General features: G+C 46.4%; 9 protein-coding genes across 9 annotated transcripts; 6 read left to right on the top strand and 3 right to left on the bottom strand.

Annotated features, from left to right (window-relative positions):
• Positions 1–1,444: 1,444 nt before the first annotated feature.
• Positions 1,445–3,019, top strand: N7481_013454 (uncharacterized protein; the record flags this gene model as incomplete). Its single annotated transcript, XM_057272673.1, has 1 exon — positions 1,445–3,019. The coding sequence occupies one exon, from the start codon at positions 1,445–1,447 to the stop codon at positions 3,017–3,019; it is 1,575 nt and encodes a 524-aa protein (XP_057115305.1).
• Positions 3,020–3,341: 322 nt separating this feature from the next.
• Positions 3,342–4,433, bottom strand: zrfA (high-affinity Zn(2+) transporter ZRT1; the record flags this gene model as incomplete). The annotated part of the gene is made up of 1 exon (XM_057272672.1): positions 3,342–4,433. One exon carries the CDS (start codon positions 4,431–4,433, stop codon positions 3,342–3,344), a length of 1,092 nt encoding a protein of 363 aa, XP_057115304.1.
• Positions 4,434–5,300: 867 nt separating this feature from the next.
• N7481_013452 (Ubiquitin carboxyl-terminal hydrolase) lies at positions 5,301–6,115 on the top strand (the record flags this gene model as incomplete). The annotated part of the gene is made up of 3 exons (XM_057272671.1): positions 5,301–5,352; positions 5,425–5,846; positions 5,921–6,115. 3 exons carry the CDS (start codon positions 5,301–5,303, stop codon positions 6,113–6,115), a joined length of 669 nt encoding a protein of 222 aa, XP_057115303.1.
• Positions 6,116–6,821: 706 nt separating this feature from the next.
• On the top strand, positions 6,822–7,346 carry N7481_013451 (uncharacterized protein; the record flags this gene model as incomplete). The annotated part of the gene is made up of 1 exon (XM_057272670.1): positions 6,822–7,346. The coding sequence occupies one exon, from the start codon at positions 6,822–6,824 to the stop codon at positions 7,344–7,346; it is 525 nt and encodes a 174-aa protein (XP_057115302.1).
• Positions 7,347–8,750: 1,404 nt separating this feature from the next.
• N7481_013450 (uncharacterized protein) lies at positions 8,751–8,987 on the bottom strand (the record flags this gene model as incomplete). The annotated part of the gene is made up of 1 exon (XM_057272669.1): positions 8,751–8,987. One exon carries the CDS (start codon positions 8,985–8,987, stop codon positions 8,751–8,753), a length of 237 nt encoding a protein of 78 aa, XP_057115301.1.
• A 561-nt stretch (positions 8,988–9,548) lies between these two features.
• On the top strand, positions 9,549–11,399 carry N7481_013449 (uncharacterized protein; the record flags this gene model as incomplete). Its single annotated transcript, XM_057272668.1, has 4 exons — positions 9,549–10,588; positions 10,665–10,792; positions 10,865–10,977; positions 11,022–11,399. 4 exons carry the CDS (start codon positions 9,549–9,551, stop codon positions 11,397–11,399), a joined length of 1,659 nt encoding a protein of 552 aa, XP_057115300.1.
• Positions 11,400–15,622: 4,223 nt separating this feature from the next.
• Positions 15,623–17,539, top strand: N7481_013448 (PAS domain-containing hybrid sensor histidine kinase/response regulator; the record flags this gene model as incomplete). The annotated part of the gene is made up of 1 exon (XM_057272667.1): positions 15,623–17,539. One exon carries the CDS (start codon positions 15,623–15,625, stop codon positions 17,537–17,539), a length of 1,917 nt encoding a protein of 638 aa, XP_057115299.1.
• A 2,395-nt stretch (positions 17,540–19,934) lies between these two features.
• On the bottom strand, positions 19,935–21,071 carry N7481_013447 (uncharacterized protein; the record flags this gene model as incomplete). The annotated part of the gene is made up of 1 exon (XM_057272666.1): positions 19,935–21,071. The coding sequence occupies one exon, from the start codon at positions 21,069–21,071 to the stop codon at positions 19,935–19,937; it is 1,137 nt and encodes a 378-aa protein (XP_057115298.1).
• A 652-nt stretch (positions 21,072–21,723) lies between these two features.
• On the top strand, positions 21,724–22,257 carry N7481_013446 (nucleoside deaminase; the record flags this gene model as incomplete). The annotated part of the gene is made up of 1 exon (XM_057272665.1): positions 21,724–22,257. The coding sequence occupies one exon, from the start codon at positions 21,724–21,726 to the stop codon at positions 22,255–22,257; it is 534 nt and encodes a 177-aa protein (XP_057115297.1).
• Between the last annotated feature and the right edge of the window lie 17 nt (positions 22,258–22,274).

Below are 22,274 nucleotides of genomic sequence, written 5' to 3'. Positions count from 1 at the left end.
GCTGGGAGTCATCTTCCACACAATCGAATAGTGAATGCAGGTAGGTGGAAGCTCATCATAAAATCTTCCTTCTTTCCACTCACCCAGCTGATGTATTTGAATCTGGTTTGTTTAAGGCGGTCGGTGCTACATAAAAATTCGTTACTTGGGAGGTTTTCCAGGCTACTCATGCTCATCACGGAGGGTGTCTGGCAGATGCCATATCCGGGGGTCGGGGTATATTCCGGGGTCGGGGCAAAGAGCGATGATTGGCCGGGTTGGTCGTACGAATCAAATAGCAGTAGGTCATTCTGAGTGTTGAATGAGCTACACATATTTGTGCAGTTATTCAGCCTATAATTAACATCATCGTATATCATTAGGGGGGGGATATCTCGCTTTGCTTGATACTCATTGATTCTTGCCTAGAGAAAGCGGCCGCTGAAAAGAGAGTACAGGCAAACAAGAAATTCCGTAGAGTAAGCAGCATCAGATAGTAGTGTTGATAGGTTATACAAGCGTTCTCTTTAGTCTGATTGGTGATAACGGAGCCCTGTGAGAGGCAATAAGGTTGGAACACACGATATCGATTGGTTTTACTTCAGCTTGAAGCGTCTGTCCCGTTATCATTTTCTCTTAGTCACCGTCACTCCGATTCTAACCTGTACTCTCCAGCATCGCTTAATATCCACTCTGCAAAGTTTTTTTTCCGGCCTGGAGAATAATTCAAAGTACTTCTGATCTACTCCGTAGTCGGGCTAATATTTATTGTTGATGTATTGTATTTTATTATCAATTCTGATCTTTGATGATTGAATTCCCTTTTCAGTCTCCACTAGCCTCTATGGTCTGAACAAATGAAAATTTCGGCATCGTTTTCCTCATTTTAAACCAGCTCCCATAATTTCGCAGGCAAGAAAAGACGAGCACCACTGGCTTGAGCTTTGAACTTGAACCTCATTAGCTCGTGGATTAGCGGTGAGCCAATAACAACTCTCCCTTGCCCCCACCGTTTTCAGCCTCCGGGGCTAGTGTCTTGGCAGCCTCATTTGGAAAATTATAGTGGGGGGGTTTATCGAAGGTTGAACGAATCAAAATGGTCCTCGGGCCCCATACTGTTAATGCTTGATCATACTATGCATTTGAATCAAGAAAACGGACCAAGAGTTAGTCATTTCTGACACAAATTTCTGACACAAAACCTCTTTTCCGTTATTCTTTCCATTTTCTTTCAAGCATTTCATTGAAAGCTATTGATCCTCAAACACTTGGGAACTCCAATCGAAGCGACTGAGACTTACTAGTATCCGAGGGCTCTATATTTCCATCAGGTCTTGCATTTTCTGGCGTTGAGGACTTCCGTGGAGCTTGACGTCGATGCCGTCGCGATATCTGGTGCATTATTTACTCAACTGGGGATCTCATTTTGCGCCCTTCGTCCTACGGAGATATTGAAATTGACAACATGGTCTTCGAGAGTTTACGCCAGGCGCTCAAAACACCACCGAAAAGCACTTCTCGGCCAAACGTGCCGGAAATTCCTCAGGATGAATCCCCATCTGCTCGGATTGAGCGTCTTGGACGACAACGTCCATCAGCATTCCCCAATCTCTGGACTGAACTCTTCTGCTTATTTGGCATAATCATGTCACAGTTCTTGACCGAGTTCTTCGTCTCAGGCTTCACGGTCATCTTGCCACCACTTGCCCGAGAGCTGGAGATTCCCCAGGCATCTCGAATATGGCCCGCGACTGCCTTTTCGCTTGTGATTTCGAGCACTTTACTCATATTCGGTCGTCTTGGTGATATGTGGGGAGGATGGCCTGTCTTTTTCGCCGGCCTTGCGTGGCTTGCTATATGGAGTCTAATCGCAGGATTCAGTTCTAGTCCTGTCATGTTAGACATCTGTCGAGCACTTCAGGGCCTCGGAGCTGCCGCCTTTCTCCCGACGGGAGTTATGATTATAGGCTCTCTTTACCGGCCCGGGCCTCGTAAAAATCTTGTCTTTGCAATCTATGGCACCGCAGGCGTTCTGGGCTTCTTTGGTGGCATTGCCATTGCAGGGCTCGTGGGTCAATTCTTGCATTGGAGCTATTACTTTTGGATTGGCGCTGCCCTTGCAGCGATAACGCTCACTACATCAATATTTGCTATGCCGTACTCGGCTTTGGCAAATGACTATAGAAAGAAAGTCAAAATGGACTATCTCGGTGCGATTTGCATCGTTTGCGGACTTGTTCTTACGATTTTCGCCATCACTCAATCTGCACATGCTTCTTCGGGATGGAAAACGCCATATGTCCTGGCAGTTTTTCTCCTAGGTATCATGTTCCTTGTTGGGACGTGGTATGTCGAAAAGAATGTTGCCTCAGATCCACTTTTGCCCGCCTCACTCTTCTCAGTGAAATCAATGACACCTTTACTCAATGCCCTCCTCTTACTCTACGGTACCTGGGGTATTTTCTCCGTCAATGGCTCGCTCTACTTCCAAACCGTTTTGTTAGCCTCGCCACTTCAGGTCGTCGTGTGGTACGTACCCATTGGCGTCGTTGGACTTGTCGTCGGCATCATTGAAGGGTACATATTACATCTCGTCCCTGGCCATATTCTTATGATGATCTCGGGGTTAGCCGCTGTTGGATCGCAACTCCTCCTCGCTCTCATTCCACCCGGTGGAGGAAGCTACTGGGCATGGATCTTTCCCTCGGCCATCCTCAGCACTATTGGCATCGACCTGTCTACTATCTTGATGACGGTTTTTATTACGACAGTCGTCCCATCCTCGCAGCAGGGACTGGCAGGGGGTGTTTTAAATTCTGTTCTGCAGCTTGGCGTTGCCTTAGTCCTCGGGCTAACAGACATTATTCAGTCGGACGTGGTCAAGGACAGTGGGTTGGAAAAAAGCTACAAAGCAACATTTTGGTTCGGAGTCGGTATCGCTGGTGCCAGCTTGATAATTCTGATGATCTGGGGCAGGATACCCAAAGCTTCCAGCTCGCTGACAGCCGATGAAGAACAAGAGCAGGCTTCTTCGTCCTGACCTGTCAACTATTACATTCCGGCGAGAGGTCAGGAAAGCCGGACCTTGAGGAAGATGGTCTAGCATTCAAAGAATACAAGGACTATCTATCTGTTGAATTGGATGTCTCCTTTCTCTTCATCCTGTTTCCGTACTACCACTATCCGACTGGAATACAACCTCATTTGATTTTGATAAATCTTTCAGATTCTATTTTGATTCATTGTTAATGTAAAACCACTTTTTTTCTCTCGGATGAAACCATCCACTGTACAATATTAGGAACGAAACGTCCATAGACGCCAGACAAACTTTTTCCCATATGCCTTTCACCCGTGAACAATTAAGCCCACTTCCCAATCAAAGACATAATCCCCGCCCCTAGAAGCGTACAGAACACCATAAACAGCAGACGAGACCGACGCTTAGTCCGACACGGGTCGAACAGGAAATCCCTCGCCAGCAACTCGACAAGACCACTGTAAATCAAGATACCCGCCGACACAGCATTCAGAACACCCTGAATGATGAGTGACACCTTCGAGCCTGGCGCGTATGTAGTTCGGAGACCCAGACCGATGGCGATGGAGATCGGGGTAGTCAGTCCATACGCCGCGCACAGCATCCAGGGCAGCCAGGTATGTTTTCCGAAGGGAATTGCGGACATTCGAGCGCCGATACCGAGGCCTTCGAAGGATTGGTGGAAGACGAGGACTGGATAGAGTGTTGCGAATTCGGAACCCGTGACTCCGAGATTCAGCCCTATGATGACGGAGTGGAAGATGATTCCGAATTCGAGAAGGAGGAAGGCGGAGATTTGTTGGCGGAATGATCGCTCGGCAATTTCCAGGTCACCGTCTGAAACTGCACCCGAGTCCCATGCATCAGCCTGCTTTCGCTCGGCGTTGGGAGCTTGCGGGTTCTTTTCTGCGTCGGGGGCGGGTTCAACGTCCAGGTGGTGCTCGTGGGAGATGAAGACATCGGTGGCGGACTCGTCCTTGTGCACTCCGTACTTTTGCTCGACGTAGACTTCTGCGGCCAGGTCCAGTAGGAATATCACCATGATCGAGGCCAACACGATCGCTGCGCACCAGGAATATTCAGCCCAGTATCCCGATTGACCGACGCAGGTCTTGGGCCCGATTCGTTTGTAGGCTGGGTCAAGGAGATGAATGAAGGCGGTCGCCACGATAACACCAGTGCCAAAGTATCGGGCGAAGATGTACACGCCGTGGGGGATTTTCCATCCGGGAATGCGCTTTGACATGACGGGAAAGACGGTGAAGGCCGAGGAGACGAAGAGAATCACGAAAATGGACGAAATACGCGCACCGATGTGGCCATTGTAGTCGTTTTCAGAGATCGCCAAGTAGCATAGAACATCCTCTTCGGCAGCGGTGTCCAGGTTGACGCTGGTGGGATCAAAGGAAGACATTGTCCCGGTTTGTCAAAGGTGAATGAATCAGGATGTGGATGAGGATGGAAAGTATGAAAGGGTGTGCAGACAGCAAACCCAGGACGCATTTTATAATTCTGCTCGTGAGTACCTTGGGACCGTGCGAGTGAGTGAAATGAGTGAAATGAGTGAAATGAATTATCGCACCATCGTGAGGTCCACAGGTGGTGAGGCTGCTGCCTGGTTTGCAATTCCCCAAGCGGTCCGCTATGGATCCCATAGGGCTGACTGGCCCACCAACAACAGCATTTCTGTTCCTGGCACGCATGCTTGGAGGTCCATAGGGCTGAGCAGAGTGGATCTGCTCTTTTTGCTTACCTCTGAGGGTGGATTGATTGGGTCAGATGGACCCTCGCTTGCTTCGGCAGTTTGAGGACCCCGGGGTTAGCAGTGTCCACCAACCATTGGGAACCGGTTTTCGGGTCATTTCGATCCATAATGAGGTATGGCTTTTCTTGTGCCAGGAACCACCGGCGAAGGTTTTCTGGGTGAGCTTGGCTGGCCTAGTCACTTGGCTCGGGGTCCCATCATGCAGATATACACTCTGCAGCCATGTTGGCGTCAAGGTGTCAACTTGAAGAGGGTCAGACAGTTTTCCATGCCAATGTGGACACCCAAGCTCTCTGGTATATACAATAAGATGTGAACAAATGAACAAGAGTATGTGAAAGTGAGGTGAAGTTGAAGTTGAAGTTGCATGAGAGTGACTCGTGACTGCCAAGACCTTTCAGCCTTATGCAAAATCCCCGCCGCTTCTCCGCTTTCTCCCCACTTCAACTTCACCCCACTCCATCTCCAACTCCAACTCCATGACACCGTGACGTTTATCAAGTCGATAGTCTCACCATGGCCCCCTCGGCCCAAATAGTGAACGGCTGCAAGACGTTCATCCCTCTCGGTTTGTCGCTCCTGGGGACGGGACGGGAATAAAGAGAGTAACTTTGGAACTCATCTGATCAGAGTGAGACAGAGAATAACCCTGATGTACTGGCTCACCTCTGCGAGAATCTCGGCGTCGCACCCGGTTTGAGCTTCCACGATGTCCTCTCTACATCACCAGATATGCTCGAGTGGATTCCCCGTCCCATCCATGCTCTCGTCGTCCTCGCCCATGACCCGATCTACAATGCGGCTCGCTCCGCCATAGAACCGACGATCCCCGAATATAAGGGCTCTGGTCCCGATGAGCCGGTCGTTTGGATGAAACAAACTATCGGCCATGCTTGTGGACTTATGGCCCTTCTACACTGTCTCTTCAACTACGAAGGTGGACTCTATGTTGCGCCTGACTCCGAGCTGGATAAACTCCGGAAACGGGCGATTGAATTGGGACCAGCTGAGCGGGCGGATTTACTTTACAACTCAAAGTTCTTGGAAGATGCGCATATGGAGGCTGCTTCTAGGGGATCATCGAACCCCCCTTCCCCGCCGATGATAATCATCATCATTTCGTTGCCTTTATTCAGAAGGATGGACAGGTGTGGGAGTTGAATGGGGGCCTGAATGGTCCTCTTCTTCGAGGACGCCTGGAAGAGGGCGATTTGCTCAGCGAAAAGGGACTTGCCTTCACCGTGCAGGATTATCTTGACGCCGCCGCGAAAGGGGGCCATGGGGAGATGTGCATTGTTGCTGTAGCAGGATATGATGCTCAATTACTTTAGTTACGTATGCTCCAAATAGTACATGTGTGATTCTATCGGCATTTTCGCATTAGTCTCCCCAGGTAGAACAAACACTTGTCAGATTCCCATTACTCATGATCCAAAGGTAGCACAACAAGTTGAACTTCTCCGGATGAACCAAGGATATCGAGGACTAAATTTCCTTGTTGTCTCAAAGCCTACAGCGAACGAACATTGAGCTCTTGCTTCAGCATCCCTTCCTTTTTCATGATTTCTTCCCTATTTTAGTATTATTGTACTTTGTTCTCTATGCTTTGTTTCTGGATTTTCTCGGAACAATCGGACTATGGTACCTCAATTCCCTGATCTCAACAATGGCCATCGGCTTTGTGCGAACTTTGGAACCCGAGTTTCAGACTCGAACAAAGATCACGATGTTTCCTTGTTCACGTCAATAAATTTAACCCGCTTCTGTCTGCTAGCTGTCTACAAAAGCGCCAGGATTTCCAAGATAACAGAAATCAGTCACTCTCACACATCCACTCTACAGCTTCATTCTACTACACAAATTCTCTCGGAGCTATCCACATTCTCTTCTAGCGACTCCATCACACTATCACACACTATCACACACTATCACGCATAGGTACGTCTTACTACTAGTATAGACTTAGCATACACCACACACACTTCCATATACACATACACATATATACACCCAAATATACATACACTTACACACACGATGACTATCCATACTGTTCCAGGTGAGGACTGGTTCGACATTCAGGACCACCTCGTCGTCAACCTTCAGAAGTACTCTCGCGACTTTTCTCACAATCCACCGGAGGCCTTGAGATTCGCGTCTTCCCTTCCAGGACTACTACGTCTCGTGAAGTCGGTTGGTTTTAGCGAGGCCGAGGAACGGGGTCACCGTATTCCAGCCTGCTTTGAAGAGCGGGTTGATCGCTTGTCCGACGTTGCTGGCCGCTTGCGGGCCAACCTTAAGAACGGCAGCATTGATGACAACGAGGTTGCTATCATTCTTTCCATGCTGTATATTCAAGCTAACAAATTGGCGATCACTGTTGACGCGCGGGTTCAGGGTCAGAGCACCCAGTTTATTGGAAGACAGATGGCTAGGCTGTATGGATCCCCTACCCGGGTGAGTCATCGTGAGTCTGAGACCTACATTGCTTGGGACTGGCTGAGCAATACTGCTCTTCGCTGCCGTTGCCGCACGTGCTTGGCAGATGAATCCGAGGCGTGAGCTTGCTTTGATATTATTTCTTTTCATGTTTCCTTTTGTTTTCTTTGCGACATGTACTTGGCGGACACATCTAATGTGGATGCCTGCTTTACTGTTCATTGATTTTCTTCTTTTCTTCTGTTCTTTGTTGCGAAAATATTGCATAGGATAGTAATCGACTGATATATGTCTCTATACTCAACACTCTATTAGTTCTCTTTATATCGTAGTCGTATTATGAGAATACTACAGAAGCGCCCGACATCGGTTTCCATGCCGTGAACATAGAGAAGCTCTTTCCAACCATAATCACATAAAACAGGTAGATACATGCTCTGTACATACCAGTAATAATACCTGTTCCTTTTCATAGGTTGTACCAGAGTTACAAAGGCCTATGTATAATCAGATACAGTACCTGGAGTTTCTAGACATTTTTAAACAAACGTAACAAACACCGTAAACAAAACAACAGCTGAAGTGACGAAGTGTCAACTTCTGCCTTCTACATCTTGCTGTAGTTTTACTGCAGCGCTTGATAATTTCTGGGGGTGCATCTGGGGTCAAGGTGATAGGCAAGTTTCAACAGTAGGGTTTAGTTTCGGGATCTCCACCATTGCTTACCATTATGCTGCGGCTCAAATCAAATCTTATTTTTTATCAGTAATGGCCGACTAATGTCTCACAACATTGCCCAAGTCGCACCACCGTAATCTCCTAGCCCTGCCCCAGAGTGTGCCACGGAACGACTGCGGCCCGAAAATCAGCTTCACCACTTGCACACAGAGACTCTTTCCCCAGCCTTATCCCGAAACATTCTATACCCGCTATGCTTACTCTGCCCTTCAATCCCTGGCTTGGAAGTATTTCATTACACTCGTTAAAAAAATAGCACCTGTATTTGACTCGTAAGGCTTTAGGGGCGATAGAATGTTCGATCAAGCAAATAAGCCGAACAGCCGAATACTTCCTGCTTCTTTTGCTAATTCCTATTCTCGTAATCACTAGTGTCCAAGACACCTGTTTATGCGTGCCTGATTCTGCCTTAACTGCGCAATTTGACGCACCATATTGAAAATGATCGTCTCCGATGCGGAGAACATCATCGATGATCAATCATATGTGGTAAGATGATGCGCAATATTACCGCTTCGGAGTGCCAGCTGTCTCCTGGTATAATAATTAGCGGGAACTGTCCTGTCCATATCTTAGATAGCAGACGCTAAACTTGAATACCTATATAACCCACGTCGCTTCCTCATGTTTGATTCATCGCTTCCACTTCAGTTTCAATTCTCATAGCCGGAAATGCTAATTGGGGCGCAGCAAAGGCGGTTAAATAGGTCGATGGCCAGGGATACGCTCCTTGAGCTTTTTGACGATCAGGTCAAATGAAGCGTCGATATCAACATGATAGCTGCGGATTTAATAAACGTCTTCCCAGACACGGAGACCCGAAGCTTGTAGCACCCTGTCCACGTTCTGGAAAGCGAGTTCCACTTGACTGGGAATATCTTCAGCATTCAGAGCGCCAGACGGCTCCCAACCGCCTTGTCCGGAACATTTGACGATGTTCCCTAACACCACTGCCTGGGAAAAATGGCATAGGTCGCTATATTTCTGACCAGCGCCTTGTTCGTTGATATAAGTCAGAGAAGACATTGCAATTGAGAGGCGAAATATTTCCCGCGAAGACAAAGACACAAGTTGATTTAATAAGAGAATATCGAAAATAAAATTTCAAGATTTTTTGGAAATTGCTAGCGGCCAACGGCGGAAGTATGATGATTTATATGGGGCACCACTTGTGGAGGTGGTTGGAGGTGGTTCTCCACAGTCTACACTTATGTCTTCAATATGCAGGCTGGAAGCCATACATATATATGTGCACGTGATCCGAGCCACGTGATAGACTCAGTGACCGGATCTTCAACAGGTTCACCAAAGTCGAAACCCAACCCAAGCTCGCAAGCGTAACAAATTATGCACAGGGATTGTTTCCGGTGCCATCGGACTAATTCACCATATTGGTGTCGGCCCATGCCGGTACGGTGGCAACCAATCTTGTATTTGGCCACAACATTTTCCCATGGTTTTATTCCCCGCTGCGTCATACATTTTCCCTGTTTGTCATCCTATAATTAATGCCAGGCTACGAGGTCCTTCCCCCAAGATACCGTCTTTCAGAATTATATGCTATATAATAACACAATCAACATCAATATGGACAATACCATGGCAGCAAATTATCGGCTTTCCGGAGACGATCGCTACAATTCTGTTCTGAATCCAGAATTGACATCTCAACTAAGCAACAATCAGGATGAGAGCCGCGACAGTAGAGCTAATGCTGAATCAAAAAATGGCGAAAAGAAGGAATTGACTGAAGCAGCGGGTTATGATCATCTGGGCTATAGTTTTCCCATTTGGAGAAAATGGCAGATTTTATGCGTGATGTTTTGCATTCAGATTTCGATTAATCTGAATGCGAGTCTCTATGCCAACGGTGTTCAAGCGATCTCCAAGCAGCATAATGTCAGTGAGCAGGTTGCAAGGATCCCACAGTTGACTTTCCTCTGCGCTTATGCCTTCGGCTGTGAGCTTTGGGCACCATGGAGTGAAGAGCTTGGACGATGGCCAACCCAACAGCTTAGTCTCCTCCTTGTGAACATATGGCAATTTCCCTGTGCATTCGCCCCCAATTTCGCAACCTACATAGTGGTGCGCTTGCTTGGTGGGCTGAGTACAGCTGGAGGCTCAGTGACATTGGGAGTTATTGCAGATATGTGGGAGCCCGATGATCAAGAATATGCCGTTGCGTTTCTTGTGCTGTCTTCTGTTGGTGGATCTGTTGTTGGTGCGGTGGTAGGCGGCTTCGTGGAAGTGCGACAGCCCTTGATCTGGATCTTTTGGGTTCAACTCATTGCTGGAGGCGCTGTTCAAATAATGCACTTCTTTCTCGTTCCGGAAACCCGAGCTACCATCATACTTGACAGAGTTGCAAAGAAGAGACGAAAGGCTGGCCCTGGAACGGTCAACATTTGGGGACCCCATGAGATTTACGGCTATTCACTATCGCCGCGCGAAATTTGGGCTGTGTGGAAACGACCATTCAAAATGCTACTCACCGAGCCGATAGTGATGTGGCTTTCTTTGCTAAGTGGCTTTAGTGACTCCTTGATTTTCACATTTCTTCAAGGATTCCAGCTAGTCTATAAGCAATGGGGGTTCGGGACAATTCAAATTAGCCTTGCTTTCATTCCGTGAGTTCTTCTATTGCATTGTCACAAAGCCGGCCCGAAATGGAAGTTTCTATTCTGACAGAATTGTATGACCTAGACTTCTTATAGGATACATTATTGCTTATCTTTCCTTCCTACCATCTATTCACATGTTTAGGCAAAGGCGGCGAAAGTATGGCTCTGAATCCGTCTCTCCAGAAGCACGCCTGTGGTGGCTTCTCTATGGTCAGTTAAATTCTTTCTAATTTATATTCGTCGCACTGAGCAGAAGCTAAATCTCATGGATGGGAGCGATAGTTATTCCATGTCTACCTATTGGTCTGTTTGGATTCGCATGGACAAGTCTTGGTCCGCCGCAGGTTCACTGGATTGCCCCAATGATTTTCACAGTGGTCATTGGCATTGCTAACGTGAGTCCGTGTGCCTTTTTAAAGATATAACTGACCTTTCAAAGTATTCCATCTACCAATCTTCTATCGATTATACCGTTGCTGCCTATGGTACATACGCAGCGTCTGCCACAGGCGGAAATGACTTTGCTCGTGACTTCTTGGCAGGAATTGCGGCTATGTACTCTACACCAATGTTTGAGAATATCGGCGGTACGCACTCATATGAATACGCTTCGACGATTCTCGCTTGCGTCTCTATACTCGTCACAGTACCCATATACTACTTTTATCGCAATGGCCCAGCAATTCGTGAGCGATCACCGTTTGCCAAAGAAATGATGGAATTGACAAAGAAACGACAATTATCTCGTGTCGCTAACGACGAGAAACAAAGAGGTCAAGACCATCAAGTAGAGAATGTACGCGAATCGAGCGTCTAAGGGAATTTTTAAACATATGTGCCCACCCAGGCTCTGTATGCATTGAACCAGTTACACAAACACACACACACACACACAATTAATTTATTAAAGCCCAGCGGCTAAACCGAAAGGGCAACTATCACTGATATACCAATACATATTCTTGTATATGCTGTGTCTCCTTAAAGTCCATGCACGGTTCTTTCCAGTATATGTCATCTCAGCTATCGATAACGTAATTTCCAGCCGTCCCGAACACCCAACACCATTAGAAAATTTCAAGACCAATTATCTCAACCAACACCTATTAGTTCAACTAAATATAGCGAGTTTTACATGTATTGATCCTGTGGCCAATCTCCCTACATCTATATTAGAGGAGATAACTATCTTAATCAGACACAGTCTCTAGACTTAACTTAACTCTAAATCTATACTTTAGCCAGAACTTTAGCCTAACTAACAAGAACTTTGTCTCTCCTGGCAAGAACTCTGCTCCAACTCTGTACTTTAGCTCTTCCACTAAAGGAAATATATAAGCGCTATCTTAATCCTATTAAGTTTAGCTATATAGACAGTCAAATCCTCTGTTATTCTAAGATAAATCGGTAGGTAGATATCTATCTCTAGGGCAGCCGCTACTATACTTACCAGACCTTGATATCTACTCCTATCAGTAAAGAAGAGGTATGTCTTATCACACTTCTTTTCACCTTGAAGAAGTCGCCAAAGTGTTATTCGTTCAACTTTAAAACTGAAAAAAGCCAGTAGAGCATCATATTCAATGCGTGGATTCTTTTCAATAGGTTGAAGTAGCTTTGCTTGATCTGCTTCATCAAGCTTTTTTGGCTTACCGGAACGAGGTAATGTAACTTGAGTTGGACCTCCTTTTGATGCTCGAGCAATTGTCGTTTTAATAGTTCCAATTGTAATATAAGGATATCGTTCATAGATCTCGCTATAAGACCATCCAATAACCTTCAATTCAACAAGTCGAACGCGTTCATGTGGTCCTAATTGGCAACGGCGTGAGCGTTGTGTAACATTTGGATGCTGATTTGGTGCACCAAATTGATCATGCATCAATTGCATTGTATTTTGGCGAATTGGAGGCATATTAAATGCTTGATATCTTAATATAACGCGTGAAATATGCTGTAGCATGCCGATATACAGCGCGTGGAATTTTATGGATAGGGGCGGTATGCCTAATTGGCGGGCGGTATGAGAAGGCGGTAGGGGGGGTGTTTCAAACTAATGCAACGCCACTGTACTGGTACGAGTACAAGATAGTGCGCATCTGTCCCCGAGACTCTTTCGGTTAAGCGAGTTCCAAGGCATCCGAGAGCAGAGCAATTCACAAGCATGGCAACCTTGGAAATCACCTTCCCACTAGCAACTACTAAATGCAAATTACAAAGCTGAACTACCATGAGTAACTTGAATCAGAATCAACCTGTCCAGCCTCCTCGCCATGGCTTGTTCCATGACGAGACGTGGATTACACCTTGGCGCTCATCCGAATTTCTAGTCGCGGAAACCCTCCCTGAACGATCCAGACGATTCCGGCAAAAACCAGAATGGACAAGTGAATGGTCTAGATCAAATTTATTCTGGGCACATGTCCGCTATTCATGTCGCTGGCCTTGGGGCTTTGTTATCTATCGTATGTGACAGGGAATGAACCGAAAGAGGTATGCACGAAGATATGTGTCCAGAATTCAATTCCGTGGAGTCTGTTCTTAGAAGTAAATCCGTCTTTGAATGCGGATTCATGCGATGAGAAATTGGTCGCTGGAACTGCGTCCTGCGTTGGACCGGAGCGTAGCTGGAACATCCATTTCGAGGGAGGAGACTTTCAGCTTCGAGGTTAATTAAAGTTGAAGAAAGTATACTGTGGTGGCTTCGATTGAACGATTTGCTTCCTGTTGAGATTATTTGCCCTGCCGTACGATAAATTTTTCAACTAGTGACACTGGAATTTGAGAATACACAACTTGTTGTAATTCTCATTTTCGATAGATCACAACCCTACCCTTTATATAACTATAGAGTGTTGATTTAGGTATATTATATAGCCTTGCTGCTGTATGAAGAGATTTGGTAAAATTATTTTTGATATTGGATACGGCTAATAGGATCCTGCCCTCTTGATTGGCCGATTTCTATGAAGATTCAGTGCGAATTAGTGGCATGGTAGGTAATTGAACTAGGTAGAGTAGCTGCATTCCAGAGCCTCCTCGATTGGTAATTCCAATTTCTTTTATCAATCAAGCTTTAACTACCAATTCGGCACGTAGCTCGTCATATAGTCCAACCTGCAGATCCCGATGCTGCATTTTCACAAAGCTGAAGCTTCAAGATGAATACTCGTCCAGTTAGGCTTCCTATAGCAAGGAAGTTTCCATGCATTGACCAAATCCGGGGATACCCCGATTGTCTGGAATCCAAAGAAGTCTTTCTTCATTCCACTTTAACCACTCATCGGCCACGACAATCATGTCCGGTCGCCTTTGGCCAGAGATGAATGCAGGGTCTTGCCGGATAGCCAGCGCATTGCTCCCGGTCCGTACGTATAATGAGTCGTGAGCGAAAACCATATTATTGCCTCCCTTCTAGTCATGTTAATTCTGCCAGACCTGTTCCTCGACGCCTGTTGCGGCTCCTAAAAGGCGAGTTATTTCCACACCGACGATGAGAAGAAATCGGCCGTCGGGCGAGAGGGCTGTCCTCAAAATGACTCCCCAGTAGCGGCAAGCATAGCTGAGCTCCGGGGGAAGGAGACGAGCAATTATTTGGGGATCAATGCTTGCTCTCTGAGTCCCAGGACTTTTATCTTGGGCAAACTTAGGATAGACTGGAATGAGTCCAGATGTGTGCGAAGCACCTGTGGCTCGATATTTAGAAATTTTGAAAGTGACTGGATGGATAGCGGATCTGCGAGCAAAACGATGACCCTAATCATGTTCTGGAAATCTTCTAGGAGCTGTTGTTGCTCAGTTTCATCTACCTCGGTAAGTACCTAAGTCGGCCGCATGTTTAGCTTATGGACTTTGGAGGCGTTCTAAGGGTTGCACCGCTAATGGGTATAACCGAGCAGATACGAATTACTAAGGTGGGATTTACTTATAAAATTCTCGCACCCTGCTTGTGCCAATGCTGACTTGGTGTTGGTCAAACTGTCGCAATGCGACCGGGGGTTGATGTGACATGGCGGCGGCAGCTCTGCAGCAGTAAAGGGAAGAAGTCTATATGAGTGGAGAGAAAGGTGGACACAGCAAATTCATCGGAATGAAACCCCTTGAGTCGAAATACATAGAAGAATCGTGAATCTGAAAGCTCAACAAAGGGGTCGAACGTTGGCGGTGGCGATGAGGAATTAGGCCCACCCAAGCAGTAACCAATTAATGCTGATGGAAAATATACACATTCTGAGAAAGAAGTGTGATTCGTTTAGTGTGGAAAGGGCCGTGGATCCTCTAAACAGGTTCTTCTTTTCTTTTTCTCTGCCTCCATTCGGTGTAGCCGTGATCGATCAGATCGAAACTGTCTGCTTTTTGGGAATGCGACTTCGTCCTCGTCTTTATGAACATTTGAAAATTAATTATATTTTACTCGTATCATTTTTGTCATCCATGCAAATTCTATCTCAACCCTTTCATGTGAGCAGATGCTGCAACACCAAGAATGCCATCTGCGGCGGTCATGTCACTTCAAGTTGACATTGTAATTTGCTCTTGAAATGCACTTCCTTGGCTAAAATATGTTTCAGCCTCCAGAGCTTCAATAATTCCCTCTACTAGTATTTTATCGGTCTGTTGAATGCCTTCATTAGAGTGACAATACGGATTACTGAAGCTATCAACACCCTACTGAACATCCCGGACTTTTTGCTAAATAAATACTATTCTTCATCACCATAGTCCTCGCATATATAAAATAAAACGTTTCCCGCACGCAAACAACGTTTCTTTGACACTAACTCAACACAGCAAGTACCCCTCAGATGGTTTCCGAACGCAGAGACCAACCAATAAACCACCCCACTCAACACTTCGCCACATGTGGTATATCCCCGCAATGACGTAAGAGTCAATGAGCTAAGGAAAAAGAATCCAAACCACTCGTATTCGGCCTAAATGACTCTTGGGGTTTGATGAGGATTCCCTCACTTTTCAGTGCTTAATCCAACTCAACCTTTCGACTTGCATTTGGGGCTTCGCTGTCCATCTAAATGATAAATGTCCATGTCTCTTGATTTCGATCCAAATCTATCGGCACAACAGCTAGTCGACATCTTACCGAATGGAATTGCTATAATTACTCGCCAATACAAATTAATATCCGCAAGTCGCCGGTTCCAGGAGTTGATTCCATGCCCAAATACGAATTTTCGCGAGTGTTGGCTGCGGTCGGTCCATTCGGACGATCATGACCGAGCTGCCGCTAAGTTCCGCGACGCCACAAGGCATAAAGAAAAAATTCGTATCGAATACCGCTCCTCTGGCAGAGATATCGTATGGTGCGCATTGACTCTGGAGCCGTTAGCGAGCGCGGACTTTCAATGCTTTGGGCTGGGCGGGGATGGCGGCTTCGTTTGTACCGTCGCAGATAAAACATCCGAAAAGACTGCTGAGATTGTTCAGCGGGAGGCGGCGCAGGCAGCGCGGGAATCTAAGAAACAACAAGAGCGATTCATCGATATGATCAGTCATGAGATTCGAAATCCTCTCTCAGCGATCTTGCACTGTACCGAGGATATCCTCGAGGCAATACACGATAAGAAGCCGAGTGAAGTCTCGACACCGGATATCGCCGAGGCCGCAGAGACAATCGGTATTTGCATTGCTCACCAAAAGAAGATTGTCAATGGTGTTCTTACTTTTTCAAAACTCGACGCATCTATGCTCAGGCTTTCACCAAGAAGTGTGCAGCCGAAACAAGATCTCACGAACCCGCTTGCCATTTTTCGACCCGAGATCCGCAAGCTCCATATTCATTTCGATTATAAAGCCGACGTGTCTTATGGTGACGTTGGTATTGATTGGGTGATGGCTGACCTTGATCGGATGGGCCAGGTCCTTGTTAATCTGCTCTCCAATGCCGTCAAATTTACCGCGGAATCTAAGAATAAGCGGTCAATTCGAGTTTCAATAGGAGCTGCGATAGAGCGGCCACCCTCATATCCGCCAAACGTGGTCTTCTTCGAATCTGGAGAGGAAGCATTAAGGGAGGACGCAACTAATACACCCGAATGGGGATCTGGGGAAGTGGCATACCTCATGGTCGCCATCAAGGACTCAGGCATTGGGATTAGCGATCAGGCCCAGAAAAGGCTTTTTGAGCGTTTCAATCAAGCAACTCCCAAAACCGAGAGTGTCTATGGTGGATCTGGCCTTGGTCTCAACGTTTGCAGGAAACTCTGCCATATACATGGTGGCGAAATTGGGGTCAGTTCCAAAGAGGGACAAGGAAGCACTTTTGGATTTTTTTTCAAAGTGCGCCGAAGTGCTAAACCAAGCGATGGCGCAGCTGATGGGCATGAAGGCTCTCAAATCGATCGGCTAACCTCTCAAATCCAAGCACTGGGTAACGAAGTGAGTGGGGTCAATCAAACAACCAAAGAGCCCGTGATATCAAAAAGTCCGGCTGTAACAAGGACCAGAGAGTCAGCACCCGGCGCCAGCGATGATGAAAGAACAGTCCATACAGGCAGCCTAGCTTGTCAAGTTAGCAAGGAAAACTCGACTGCTATTGATAGCGAAAATCAAAGCACAAGCTACCATGTTCTTATAATTGAGGATAATGCCATCAATAGGCGGGTTCTTTCTCGAAAACTGAAGTCTAAAGGATTCCAGATTTCAGAGGCAGTCAATGGACAGGAAGGGGTCAATGCCGCCCGTGTCACCAAATTTGACTGCATATTAATGGATCAAGAGATGCCAGTGATGAATGGCTGTACGGCAGCTAGGGCAATTCGTGATGCGGAGAAGGATGGCCCTCGACATGTTCCGATACTGGGGGTGACGGCGAATGCCAGGGCGGAGCAGGATGATGAACTGTTTAAAGCTGGGATGGATTATATCATCCATAAGCCTTACAGTATCAAGGATCTGATTGAGAAGATAAACCAGTTTTCCAAGCAGTCCAGATCATAATGGGGCTCGGCATTTGCTCATATTCTGTATAAACTTTTCTGTATAATAGTTAAGAACTTGTGCTCTTCCTTTTTCACAAAGGAGAATAACTGAAATATATCACATTTCATAGCACTGCTTTCAGGTTCAAGCTGTTTCCACCCAACACAGAACATAGTAAATCTACTACATGCTCGGCTGCAGACACGTGGCAGGAGTCTCCTGAGTCTCTGGTCTCCCTCCTTAGGGCATTCCAAGGTTTATTATATATTTCGAATTTCGATAGCTCCAGCTCCAGCTAATGCAGTGGCATTAGTAGTACTTAATGAACTTGAAGACAGCCTATAATTTTACAGAAATCTTGGGATGACCTACTGGAATGCGCCCAGGTGGTCGCCCATGGCTTCTATTGAATGTCACGAATACATTTACTATCCAGCCAGAAATATATCTCCACGGATACAGAAAGCTATGACAGAATTCTCAGAGAACATAGGGGCAAAAGTATACATGAGTCACTTATACGAAGTTCACGACTTTGGCATCTGCACTCTTGATAACCTTGTCGGGCGACCTAAACTCGTAGACCCATATTAGCATGTAGCTCGAATAGAATATCACGGCTCAACTGACCGCGCTTTGTCTGTGGTCTCGATACCATTCAGGACGCTTTCTTTCCTGATGCGCTTGTAGGCATTGAACCACGGTCCTCGGAATAATCCATCCACCTCCTCAACTGCCAGCCCGGCCATCTCAGGAACCATGAAAAAGACGTAAGCTAAAGCGAGGCAGTTGAAACATGAAATCAGGGTAAACAACGCTGTGAAAGTCCATGATGACCGAATTATTCGATGTGTCTTACGGTTTGAGTCCTTTGTCGTTATCACATCATTCTTGGTGCGTCAGTTGAACAAGCTTTGGTCGCTCTTGACTTGCAAGGCCAATTTCGGTTCCCTATGGATCAACTGATCCTGGGTTGCTCAATTGCTATTCTTTTGTCAAGGGAGAGATGTGAGTTAATTTAATTTCTGATAGCCTGAGAATTATCACGTACTAAGCAGTGCATACAGGCGATATTTTAAACCCAATCCGTTACTAGCCTACCTCTTGTCTACGTACTCCTGCACGAGTTCTGCAACCTACCCTGCTAACGGCCACAAAAAAGGTATATAAGGCTGAGGAGGCCTGTCAAAACCACAACGCCTCCGAAAATAATGTTTCCATTAGCCCCGTAGTATATAATGCTGTAACGGGAGAGGGCTTCCACCATCCAATGTTGCGAAAATATCCCGAAATCCATGGATCTGGTCCATAATATACCCACCTAAAGAGAGCACGGCTACTACAAAGAATAACTGGATGTAAAAGAAGTTACCAAGGGCGCGTCTTCTTTCTCGGATCCATCTACCACGTCGCAAATGGCTGACGCAACTGAATGCAGCGAGCGCACCATCAAGAAGATCCGCAGGAACTTGCGACAATTCGGAAGCGCCTATGCCCTTCCAAATCGTATCGGTCGGAGACGAATCATAACCCCACCAAAGCTAGAAGCTCTGAGCCATCATCTACTTAAAAGGCTATCTTTCTGTGGGACGAATTTCAGATGCTAGTGATGCCATCATCAGGAAGGCCGTCGCATTTAAAGGTTGGTCCAAAAAGACCACTCCACAGAGGGCTTGCTTGTCTTGTATACACAGGGTTTTCTTAGAGCTAGTCTTAACATTTGCGAATGATAAGTCCCTTATAATTTCCCCCTTTCATTCCTGGCAGTGAAAGAGCTCTACTTGATGTAGTAAAATACTCAAACAGAATACTTACGCCACTCAGGAGCATGTGCTAAGAATATGTTCATGCCATTGGATAATATTATTGTTAATATAAAGAACTGAGTGCACTAGTGTATGCAGCGTTGAACAAGAGCCCGTCCTATATATCTGGAGTTCTCAGTTCTTTTCCTTGCCCTTCCATTCATTCTCTAGTACCACAATATTCTCATCTAGCACAACTTCTTCCAGATTGTCATCCGGAAGGATGGCCATTGTTATATTTGCATCAGTGTAAGGGAAACAGAAGCTCAGACCAACGAAAACCACCGCGCTACCAACAAAACCTAGAAGCCAGCCGAACTCATATGGATGAATTCCAACGCCAATTTCTATGCTTGAATTTACTGAATGCATCAAGCCAGGGAGACTTGGAACTGTACCGATCACAAATGCCATCAGAGAATAAAGGTTAAATCCATGAAAGTACCGATAAATACCCATAGGCCGATACAAGGCGACGCAGTCGTATTTCCGGCGTTTAATGATCCAATAATCACATAACATAATGGCAGCAATAGGCCCGAGGAAAACCGCATAAGCTGCCATAAAGTTGAGAAAATTGCCTGCCGAGGCAAGGATCTTCCATGGGACTAGCGGCCAGGCAAGTAGAGAGCACAGAGTAGTTGACCACGTCGAATATTTATGAATTGAGGCGCAAGGGCGGAGAAATCATTTGCCGCCGCCAACGAATTTGCAGAGATATTAGATCCAAGCGCGGCGAGGGCAAAAGAAAACGCCCCGAAGAATCGACAAGCCCGATTACTCCAGAAGGAAATAAGAACGTTGGGGTCCCACGGGATTAATTCGGTGTTGAATTTGGCCTGTCCGGCGGAGGAAACGGCGATGCCAATAAATGCAATGAAAGTGAAGAATGCTGGGAGTAGGAAGACGTAGAGTATGTGCCACCGAGGGTTGACACAAGAATACCGCGAAAAATCTGCTTGATTGACGCTCAGAGTCGCATAATTTCCAATGACCGAGGTAAGAGCCGACATCATAGCCCAGGCATAGGATGGCCCAGCCAATTGACTCTTCTGTGAAAAGAGATCACCTGCATTTGAAGTGCTGACAAAAGCCCAGATGAGCATAGCAATCCATGCAGTTGGCACAACAATGGACTTGACGAGAAATAGCCAGCGTAGTTTATTTGGGTGGACAACTAAGAAGGGGATCTGAAGTAGCCAAAAGATGAAAAATCCCACCATTCCCTGCGTCGTAATACCTTCGTCCGCTGGGAGTCCGTTTGGGATGTCCAAGAAGCTTGGCCAGATAGCTCCAATCATGACAGCAACGGAGTTTCCCCCGTTCACAACTTGAGTGGCGAACCAGAATACGGCGAGAATCAATCTTGAAATGACAGGAATATAGGAGCCCCAAAATCCCCAGCTTGCACGTGCAATGACAGGAAAAGGGACATGGTAGATGGATCCAATGGCCCCGTTCATGGATATCACAATGGATAGGATAAAGAATCCTAGAGCTACCATCCCCAAAGATTCTTTCCAAGAGAGTCCAATAGCGATGATGCTGCTCGCTAGCTGCCAGTTTGCAACGGAGAAACAATCGGAAACCCAGTAACCAATGAAACTAAGAACTGTCCATTTTCGCATATCTTTGGGAACAGGGTCGAGATCTTTGTTCGTCCATCGCACATCTCCACGTATGAAACTGGATTCAGTCTGCTGCACCTGCAACCGGGGCAAACGAGGTAGTATAAAACGCTTCATGGCCGAAACATGGTATAAATTGTTCATCAAATTGTTCAATGGATAATGTTTGCTTCCAAACTGCCGAAGCACATCCTGGTGAATTAAATATGCGCACTATGCTTTATAAGAGATACCACTTTATACTGCGTTAAGACCTCTATGTATCTGAAAGTGCTTTCACTCTGGCAATTTTTGTTGATAAGATAAAGGAACGTTATCAGGTAGAACTCCGCCGAATGATGGAGGATTGTGTTAGCGGATAACTAGTAGAGTCCCGAATCCAATTGGATGACCCCGGCGAGGCGTTTTCTAGTGGGGCCAATAAGCACAATCACGCAACGGCACTTATGCTATGCGGGGTTCCGGTTATCTATCAGTGCCTCGTCTACGGCGGGGAATGGCGGCTTGTGCGTACTTATCGCCCTCATAGAAGCAAATCAAACTTGAAGCTAGACCTAGATCGGGCTTAAAATATATTCTCGTTATATCTTGTATCGGCGGATACCGCCGCTGCTGATCTAATGAATTGTTAACTCTTCGAAGCAAGCACGTTCACAGCAGTAAGGTAGTAAGTGTGCGTGCTCGATGAATGTTTTCTTTCCCTCGAAAATATCCAACTCTATTGCACCTGCCCTGAATATCTGTCTCGATTCATAATCTCCATCTCGCCATGACATTCGAAGCCACCTCCGATACCCATGCCCCTTTACCCTTAACAGCACAACAGCTTGATTCTGGTGCAGCCAAGTGTGTCGCTCTCCAACAATTGGGACGGGAGATTCATTCCAAGCGACCGTTCGCAGCGCTCTTGTTAAGTCCCGACAATGAGACTGTGTTGATATCATCTCTCTCGCTCTCACATGTTCGACATGCTGAATGTGAAGTGGCCCGCAATGCCGCGGATAATTACGACTGGAACTACCTGGCGAAATGTACCATGGTTTCAACGTGGGAGCCATGTGCTATGTGTTCTGGAACTATTTACTGGGCTCACATTGGACGGTTGGTCTATTTGGCATCGGAGAAAACATTACAAGAACTCACGGGGACCGGAAATGTGGAGAACCTGACTCTCGATATGCCATGCCGGGCAGTCTTTGCTGCGGGGCAAACGCCCGTGGAGGTTTTAGGGCCACTAAAGGCTGAGGGGTGGGAACAGAAGGTAGTAGAAGATGCTGCACTATATTGGTCGAAGAGTGCTTAGCACAGGGAAAGCATTGT

This window comes from Penicillium waksmanii, assembly GCF_028829765.1.
Source record: "Penicillium waksmanii strain IBT 27052 chromosome Unknown utg000011l:1.0-400869.0:1.0-401085.0, whole genome shotgun sequence".
In the NCBI taxonomy this organism is placed as follows: domain Eukaryota; kingdom Fungi; phylum Ascomycota; class Eurotiomycetes; order Eurotiales; family Aspergillaceae; genus Penicillium; species Penicillium waksmanii.
Note: the sequence above shows the minus strand (reverse complement) of the source record. Positions and strands in the feature narration are given on the sequence as shown.